At 30.9% G+C, this 10,351-nt stretch overlaps 1 protein-coding gene across 1 annotated transcript; it reads right to left on the minus strand.

The window, feature by feature from the left end:
• Positions 1-7,813: 7,813 nt before the first annotated feature.
• Positions 7,814-9,766, minus strand: LOC118052733 (cytochrome P450 83B1-like). Its single transcript, XM_035063767.2, has 2 exons — positions 8,879-9,766; positions 7,814-8,744 (listed from the first exon to the last, which is right to left on the minus strand). The coding sequence occupies exons 1-2, from the start codon at positions 9,761-9,763 to the stop codon at positions 8,115-8,117; spliced, it is 1,515 nt and encodes a 504-aa protein (XP_034919658.1). The 5' UTR covers positions 9,764-9,766; the 3' UTR covers positions 7,814-8,114.
• Positions 9,767-10,351: the final 585 nt, after the last annotated feature.

Genomic DNA, 10,351 nt, shown 5'->3' on the forward strand with positions numbered 1-10,351 from the left:
CAGTAAAATAAATCATAAATTATATGTGACAATAAATGATAGTAAATTTATTAATTACAACTAAATATCAAGTTAGAAAGCTAAGATAAATATATTATTTTTATATTAAAAAAATTGAATATCTATCTTAGTTCAAAATTGAATCTCAAATTTTTTTAATTGATTTAAATCATTAAAATTAAATTTTATCTGAGAATCAACTCAATGTTGAGACTTACTATCTTGGATAATTATTACAATCCATAATAGATTATATTTTTCTTTTGTATTGCATTTTCATAGGTTTTTTTTCCATTATAAACATTGTTTTATGATTTCCTGAGTATGAGTTTTGCAAAATTATGTCATAGACGTTAAAAAAAAGAGGCGTGGATGAAAAAAAAGTTAAGGTTTGTTAAATAAGAAGCAAAATGATCCAATTACAAAAAACTAATAAAAAAATCAATTTTTTTTTAAAAAACTAGAGTTAAGATGATTCACTGTTTCACCTCAAATGTTCTAGTTTCTTTGATGATATATGCAATGAAACGATAATTGAGTTTTGATTTTCGTAGAATTACAGTGGGAGTTGATATTTTTTTAGTGCAATTTGCGTAGCGCTGCCATACGGAAACAAACTTTTTTTTTTACGAGCCAAAATATCTGTCTTGTAATGCCTTCCATATCCAACAAACAAAAACAATTGAAAAAAGTATTTCCATCGAACAAATAATTTAGAGCCACGATGCCATCTAAAGTTACAACAGAGCAACCAAACTAATTTGTCTTCACTCTCCACGTGGAAGAGTAGCTGGATGGCACGTGTAACAACAAAGAACCCATGCGATGTCTTGCAGCTGCAAGTGGGATTCCATGAAACAAACGATCGATGTGGGGACCGCACAAAATACGATGCTATGGATCAGGCTTCTTCAGGGATTAATCAGCAATCATTAATTTCTTAAGCCTCAATCAAATAGTTAGCATACAGTCAGTTCAAGAATTAATTGCTCAATGATGACAAGGTCTTTTCATCTTAAAACTAACTAATCAAGAAATGTCTAGCCTAATCTTATCCATTTTCCTTGTAGCCGTCTTGAGAGCGACATGATTAATGAATGGCTTGTTAATTTAAAAAATAAATTAAAAAAAAACTATAAATTATAATATTTTTTTTAACTGAAATTTCAAGATCTATGCATTAACCAGTCAAATTCTTTTTGAATCTATAATTAAAGTAAAGCACAAATCGCACCGCACTGAATCAAAAATAGAAACTTACTTTAAACGGGCAGAAACTATATATATATATATATAACCGTTGTTATCTCGAGCCACAAAGTAATCAAGACTTGTTATTTTGAGGCAGAGCGCAGTCGTATTAAGTTTTTCATGGTTAATAAAACATTTGATGTACATGAGGTGGTCGAACCCACCAATCGACCAAACCCCAATTTTTAGGCGTCAAGGTTTCGCACAACATTGTACATGGACGCTGTTTTGTAGCTGTGTGGTCTCCCTTCATGCCATGGGTCTCCATCAATGAAGAAATCAATCACACCTACTACGATAATGCACATATTTTAATGGCAAAACACCATTTTCACCCAGAATCCAAGCTTCCTAGTGAGATTTGAATCCCATCTAAAGCAAAGGCATCCCTTCACGCACCTAAATGAAAATTATTTCAGAAATCAAACTGGCAATTTAGGTACAACAGCACATGACCGCCCACCATTCGGACTTTCTTTCCTTGGAGGAGTGTCTTGTGGAGCCCCCTCACATGGTAAGACCCTGCTGGCGATGATGATGATGATGAGATAAAATGTTTCTTTCACCAGTTTGATCAATTAGCATTCGCTTGTTGTAGTATACAACGAAATGATACCATCGCAGACCATTGATGGCATGCGATTTTCTAGACCCATGAATCAATTATTTGGAGCATTTTGATGCCTTGTGGAATGAGTGCACAGAAAATACTTTGAGAAGAGATTGATAAGGATCCTATGGAGTTATCTGGTCAAATATTTACTTTTGAAGAAGAATTAATTGACAAAAAAAGGGCTAAAAAAAGCGTGATATTTATGGCGCATCGCACTGGGCCTCTAGAAGGAGCAACCCAGGTGTGTGGGCCTTTAAGCCCAAAACCACGCGCTCGGGGTTTTTTTCCCTCTTATTTAAAGGTTGGATGTCGAGTTTATTTTTTTCTTTTGAAATATAAAGAGTACGCGTCACTTGCTAAGAAAAATGATGCGTCGTCTTCTAACCTAGATTCCACTTATCATTGTGGTGGTTGAAACATCAAGGTTATAAGTTTTTAAACAGACTATTTTTTTAACCCATTTAAAGCCAAAACCACCCAAAATCATTCTTACAACATGTAAAAACCAATTTAGTAACACAATAAACAAGACAAAAAATAACTCAAATCACAAAATCAAATAGAATAAGTTTTCTCATCCTTGTCTCAAACCATTTCTCCCAGAAAAATATGTAGTTGGATGCAAATTTTGGTTTAAAAAGATTTAATTGTGTAAAAACAAAAATTTAAAGATAAAATCATTTTTAAAAAAATTACCTATTTTAATCTACAGTTATTTGTGAGAACATGATAAAAATTTCTACGTTGAAAACCACCCCATATGTTTTATGTTTTAGTAAATTGTTAATTATTTAATTGGCAGGGCTTTATGGCCTTAATCTGATTGATATTTAATAATCAAAACTACATTAAACATGAGGATTTAATCATTTTTGACCCACAGGCTTATCTGGGCTGGGCCTGAATTGCTACATCTTGATGATTTCCATGACCCCTCTTCAAAGTCCCATAACATGTCTGTATCTGATTTGGACATAAGTTTGCTGTAATTATATGCGATCAATGGGTCCAATCTGGTTGCATTGCATGGGGTCATCAAGCTTTTAATCTATTGCAGCAACAAGCATGTTTCGGGGGTGAGGTCACTTGTGTCGAGACCAACTGATGCTTCCTCGCAGCTTTCCACATGCTCGCCTTTACAAGCAAAAATGAGTCAGCATGCCCTCCCCCCTCTCGCATCATTTTCCATGGAGATGCCTCACAACACTACCAACCAAACCCAACGGTCTAAAAATAAAAAAAAAATCATGTAATACTTGCTGTGTTGCTACGTTTGAAATGTGCGGAGACCCATTCAAACTCCAGATCTTTTTTTTTTATTATTTTTCCTGATAGATTAGACCCGTGACCATTCTTGATAATATGCCCACGCCAATGGGCTTATTATAGTGCAGAAAATTGAACGATTGGAAAGCAAAAATTTGCTGAAAATGTTATCATTTTTTCACTGGCATGCAAGCTCTTTTCTTCCCCCATATTTTGCTTTCAATTTAGAGTTTGGTAGAAGGAACACTACTCCCATGTTTTCTCCCACCAATTCTATTTGTTTAAATTTTAAAAACCAGCTTTAATTTATCCTAGTGGGCAGCCGATTGGAAGTAGGACCCAAATTCATAATCAAAGTGTTTTAGCAATGTGCAAAACACCGAAAAGACACCCAGGCCCACCCGTCACGAATGAGGCTAGAATTTTGTTGTCTTAGAAAGAAAAACTCAAACAAATGCGATGCTCTAGCTGTCTAGTGAATGCTAGGCCCAACTAGACTTCTGATATTTTTTGATTTTTTTTTAAATTAATATTATTTTATGATTTTAGATTTATTTAATATTAAAAATAAATCTTAATAAAAAAAATATTATTTTAATATATTTCTAAATAAAAAATATATTTTAAAAAGTATCTACACCACAATCTCCAAGACTACATTAACTACCTAAATATTTACAAGTCGTGTCTCCTGCCTTGCCAGCATCATCCTACCGTCACCACTTCCAGTTTGCTAGTTTTTTCAAAAACTCACAACAGCCCTTGAAAGTTTTGTCGGTTCGAATTTGCACCTTTTGTATTTAGACATTTGCCCCTAACAGTCTTGAAAATTTTCTAACTTCTGTTAACGGGTGGGGACAACGTGGAGTTTACATCGTTGAGAGTGGGAGGGAGATAAGCTTTTTCTGTCTGCAGTTAAGAATCTTTTAACGGTAAAAAAAGTAAACAACGCCAGCATCTTTTTTGGTATTGAGAAAAAAATACCCTACCCCACAGCTTTTCGCAAAAAAAATCAAACTAGTAATATTATATTTGTTTTGAGGAGTGGAAAAAACAAGAAAGCAAATAATTAAAAATAATTGGTCATTGTTATTTGTTTTTTTATGTTGTGATGTTTTTATTGAAGGAATGAAAGATATGAAATTAAATTTGTTATTAAAAATATTTTTAAGTGGATTTTTATCATTTCAAAATAAAAATTACACATAATTTCAACTTATCACAACTATTTCTATTTTAAAAAATAATAACAATAACTAAAAGTTACCTTGACAACAAAACCACTTCCATGAGAAACAACTACAGAGTGTGACATTGGTGGGTATGAAATACCAGCAAATATACTAGTTTGTGTTGGATAGGAGGTAATTTGTGTTTTTTTTTAATAAAAAATATATTTTATTTATTTTTAAAGTTCTTTAGCGTGTGTTTTAAAAAAAGGTTTGCGCGCTGTGTGAAAAAAAGAATAAACGACGAGGCCAACATGAAGATTGAACTTGAATGATTTTTATGCAAGCTCCATTAAATTTCTAGAATTAAGGTTCTTTGTACTATTAGAGTCCATTACGGATTGAATTAAATTTTTTTATGCAATTTGAAAAGTTTATGGTCTGAATTTTAAGATCTCTATCAAATTCTCAATAGCTGATCTCGTAATTAATATATACATCATGCAAATAAATGCCCTCTCTCTGATTTTTATTTATTTTTAGTTTTTTTTTAAGCAGCAGTTATTTTTTAAAAGCTATTTTGTATTTTTATAATGTTTTCAAAAGATTACTATAATTTATTTTTTAAGTTTTTTATATTTATTTTATAAAAATAAGATTTATTTGCATGATGTGTTATAAAAATGCAAATAATTTGTTCTTGGTAAGAAAAAATAATCCTCAAATAAAAAAAATAAGAGCACATAAATTAAAAAAAATTGGTGTTAGATATTTGTATACTCAACTATCTTTTGTTTTTTAAAAAAATATTATTTTTTTATTTATGTATTTAATTAGAATTAATAATTTTTTTTATAACTTATCAATTTATATATTGTTTTAATTTATTTATTAAACATAAATAGTATGTTTATCTTTATCAACTAAAAAAAATTATAATGCAATAAAACACATTTATGATATTGATTTATGTTTTTTATCATGTTCAAAATAAACTTAGAATTCTCCCACGGCATAGCACAGTGACAACAGTAAGCATCGATAAAAGCACCCATGTGCTATACATGCATTAATTAATTAATTATTTTAATCAGGAAAAGATAATGGAATTTGGACTTATGTTAACCTTGACGCAAATTCAATTATACTAGAGTTTTTGTTATCAGTTTTATAATTATTAAACCTGGTAGGATATCACAAGCTAAGTCTTTTTTTTAAAAAAAATATTTTAAATATATATCCAATCAAATCTAGATTTTACTTGTAATTTAGTTGACCTGAATAAATTTAAATGAGACATGATGCATCAACTTGAGATTTTTTTTCTTCAAAAATAATATTATTTAAATTTTTTTTGATTTAAAATAATGTTTTGGGAATAAAAGATTGGATGATGTATAAATTGATTTAGGACTTATTTGGAAGTGTAGTAAATATTATGTTTTAAAATATTTTTTATTTAAAAATATATCAAAAAAAATTTTTTTATTTTTTAAAATTTATTTTTGATATCAATATATCAAAACACTTTAAAAATTCTTAAAAAATAAATTTAAATAAAAAATTTTAAATTTAAATAAATAATAATAATATTTTAACCACAATATCAAACACTATAATGATTTTATCTATAAACCGGATCAGATTCTAGACTCTGAAACAAATCAGACAACCTTGAAAAAAACAAAAGCATTAAACCTTTTTATAAATTAAATAAAGATTGCATTAGATTCTCTTAAAATAAATAAATAAATCAACAAATTATTTTATTTCAAAGTTTATTAAACATAAAATAATGTTTCGTTTTAGTTAATGCTTCTTATATATTTTGTATGTTTGTATTTAATAGGTATAAAGATTATTATATGTTTTGTAATACGTTCTTTAAATAAAACTAAATCAAGTAGTTTTTATTTTATTTTTAATTTTTATATATAATAAATTAAAAATATATATTATATTTTTTAGCCTTTCTTAACAAATAATCCTAGTTCCGCCCCTGGTTGTCGCGCATATCATTGAACATTTTAATAATATGATGATTAAGACAGAAAGCGAAAAGACATTACAAGTCCATAGCCATATCTATTAGTATTGAATTAAGAGAAAAAGTTCAGTAATTATTGGCGCTTTAGTTAATGCATAAATGCTGCTGTCTTCCACATCTTTTCTTGTTCATAATACCGTATCTCATTGATGTATCAACTTAACTTGTGAATGGCATTTTTATCTGATTTAAAACTTTGAATTGATGTACCAGCTAATGAATAAAAAAAATTATCCATACTTATTCTATCGATATTTCTTTTAAAAAGTTATTATATGTAATTCTATCACTAATTATTTTTTAAAATTTATTTTATTAAACTATAAAATAATTAAATTAATATAAATTAACATTCTATAATACTCAAAAAACTTGGGAAAAAAAAAAGAAAATCATATGAAAAAAATAATCATACAATAATGTTCATTTTAATTATTAAGAACAAAAACAATTAAAAATAAAATAAAAAAAACAAATATAGTTAAAAAAACACAAAAAAGAAGAAAATAAATAAATTTGTAAAGTATATTAATTAAAAAAAAACTAAGAAGAAAAAAGAAAAAAAAAAAGAAGAATACATATCTGAGCATGGAGGAGAAGAGAAGAAATTGAGAAGAGAAGAGAAGAGAAGAGAAAGAAATAGATATTGATGTTTTTTTACATATAGGGAGGAAGAAGAAGAAGAAAGGAGCTAGCCCGGTCTGATCTCGTCTGATGTGAAATTATGGATTCTAGGCTTTGTATTGGGGTGCTTTATCGACTGATAATTAAATATTAATATTTTTAATCACTATGTCAGTAATTCTGTCTATAATATTTAATTTAAATTTTAAATTTAATAAAATGTTTTCAGAAATCGTCAAATATCACCGACGACTTTTCAATCCATCGGTAATATTTAATTTAAAATTTTAATTTAATCAAATTTTTTCAGAAAAACTCTAAACAACACTAACAACTTTTAAATCCATCGGTGATTTATCTGTAAAGAATAGTAATTAACAGTTACTAATAGAAAGATTCCCTTGATATTTTTATTTATATTTATCGATTTTCTGATAGTGAATAGAATGTGGAGGGCACCCAAAACTTCTGACTCCAGTGCATCAAAAGAGTGAAAATTAAGCAATTGCATGAGCTTTAGTAGGAGTTTCAAAAGCTCCCATGGCAAAGTGAAATAAAAAATTAATCATCTGGATCTGTTGTTTGAATAAATGGAAATTTTTTTTCAGACGGACGTCTTTCATACCTGGAACCCTGTCTATATTAGTGTCAAGATTTCTTAGATAGCTCCTCGATGCAGGATCATTGATCCAACTCATATATTGTGCAGGATCATTGATCTAACTCATGTATCATGCACTATTTAATAACTTGTGAAGTATTTTAAATTGATATGCATATCACATGAATAAAGAGACTTGCTCTTTTTATTGACTTTCTAAGCTCAGATATGAGGGCCAGTACTATTGAAAAGAATTTGATAGAGGTCTTAAAATTCAGACCATCAACATTTCAAATTGCATAAAAATAATAATAATTCAAGCCATAATGAACTCTAATGTAAAACAAAAGGGTACAAAGAACCTTAAAAATTTAACGGAGCTTGCGTGAAAATTATTCGAGGTCAATCTTCATATCAAGCTCCGTCGTTTATTCTTATTATTACACACAGCGCGCAAACCTTAAAAAACGAAAAACTACTGATCATGGCCGATTCGTGTTTTATTCATAGAGTCACGATTTCATGATGATGTCCACAGTTCCTTTACGCATCATTGCCCATCACAGCATAGGCCTTAGGCACGAGGCAGAGAGCGTCCCTCGTATGCATAGCAAGACCGGGTTGCGTATGATCGATGTCTATGTCTTCCCTCTTCATCCCACCTGGCATTTCCCAGTCGAATTTGTAGAGAAGATTAGAAAGTGAAAGCTCCACGGTGGCAATTCCCATAAATATACCAGGACAAATTCTTCGACCAGCACCAAATGGTATCAGCTCAAAATCATTTCCTTTAAGATCAATAGAACTGCCCAAGAACCTATCAGGATCGAACACATATGGGTTCTCCCAAGCTTCTGTGTCCCTTCCAATAGCCCACGCATTCACGTAAACTAAGGTCTTGGCTGGTATTTCGTACCCACCTATGTTACACTCCGTAGTTGTTTCTCTTGGGAGTAGTAGTGGTGCTGTTGGTTGCAATCTCATGGTCTCTTTAACCACAGCTTTAAGGTAGGGCAATTGTTTAACATCATCTTCGTACACAAAACCTTTGTCTCCTATCACCTTTCGAACTTCTTCTTGAGCTTTTCTCATTGCTTCAGGGTTTTTCATTAGAAGGCTCATGGCCCAAATCACAGTAGCAGCAGCTGTATCAGTCCCACCAACAAATATGTTCTGCAAGGATCAGGAAAATAAAATAAAATAAAATGTAAGGATGATATTTGAAACCATTTCCAATATTCAAATCCATATCATTTTGCTTGGGAAATGAAAATTAAAAGGCCGAATTTGAGTCGAACTTAGATTACCATTAGAATTGCTTTGATGTGATCAAACGTTAGTTGAACTTTAAAAGTGCGATCCTTGTATATTTGAAGCAAAACGTCAAGTATGTCCTCATGGTCGGGCTTTGGTCGCTCTGGATCAAGATGTTCATCAATGATTTCTTGGTAGAAAACATCAAACTCTCTGAAATTTTTTTCAAGACGATGGGCAAGTCCCGCGAGTCTATCAACCCATCCCATGTATGGAAAATAATCAGAAAGATAAAACATCGTAAACAGGGCTTGGGTTTCATTAAGCAACGCATGGAACCTACTTCCTTCAATTCCTCCATCCTCGTACCTTTTTCCGAAGGCAGTTCTGCATATGGCTGTGCTTGTAAGAGACAGCATTGCTTCAGTCAAGTTGAAGGGTTTAGAAGCAAGAGCTGCTTTGGAAATTTTTTCAATCATATGCGATACCTCATCTTCTCTGTTGGTACGAAAACTTTGCACTCGTGTCGAGTTGAGGAGATGAACGACACATATTTTTTTCATCTCCCTCCAATAAGCACCATATGGTGAAAAGGCCAAGTCTAAACCATTGTAGGAAAATTTTTGCTGGCCAGTCAAGAGAGGCCTGCTACAAAATTCAAGATCATGGGTTTTCAGTACCTCTTCAGCCATTTTGGCTGAAGAGACTACGAGGGTTCGCTTGAAACCTAGCTTTAAGGACATGAGGGGGCCATATTTTTGAGATAGTTTCCATAAATGCGTTTGAAGGTTTGAGCTATCAAGCTGGTGCAAGTTACCTATCAAGGGAAGACCGTTGGGGCCAGGAGGGAAACGAGCTCTTTTAGAGATTTTGTTTTTCTTGAGAAGAAACAAGAAAATGATGGAGAGGAAGAGAAATACGAATATGAGTAATGCCATTATGATCTGGGTATTTTTGAGCTGTGAATTCTGCGATACAAGCTTCAATTATATAGAGTGCATGCAGCGTGTTTTTTAAATATTTTTTATTTAAAAATATATTAAAATAATGTTATTATTATTATTTTATTTTTAATAACTATATCAAAAAAATATATAAAAAAATTAATTTAGAAAAACACAGTCCAGTTACAATAACCCGGTGCAATAGACAAAAAAAAAAAACAAATATTTATAGAAATAGATTTCTATCATATTAACTTTCATTTCGAACATTTTATTTGTGTATATACGCCGATTTAATTGAAAATATTTACTTCATGTTTTGACTTGAAATTTTTCCTCAGCAATTATAATAACAATAGCCCGTGTTCGAAATTGATCCATATATAACATGATTATTGCGTATTTGATGAGCCTTGTGCATTTTCTAGGGCTGTTCAATAAACTCATACGGCCATGTTTGTTTCCCGGAAAGTAGTTTTCGGGAAACCATTTTCCAAACTTTTCTGTCTTTGTTTGTCATTAGAAAAGTTGGTCAACGGAAAACACTTTCTAGTCAACGGAAAATACTTTCTGGTCAACGGA

Source organism: Populus alba, chromosome 2 (genome assembly GCF_005239225.2).
Source record: "Populus alba chromosome 2, ASM523922v2, whole genome shotgun sequence".
Classification (NCBI taxonomy): Eukaryota; Viridiplantae; Streptophyta; class Magnoliopsida; order Malpighiales; family Salicaceae; genus Populus; species Populus alba.

Excerpts from the sequence above, each read along its gene's own strand:
- LOC118052733 (XM_035063767.2), bottom strand. The coding sequence starts at position 9,763 with ATGGCATTACTCATATTCGTATTTCTCTTCCTCTCCATCATTTTCTTG. Across the intron at positions 8,745-8,878 it reads ACATCAAAGCAATTCTAATG|AACATATTTGTTGGTGGGAC; the intron begins GTAATCTAAGTT and ends TGATCCTTGCAG.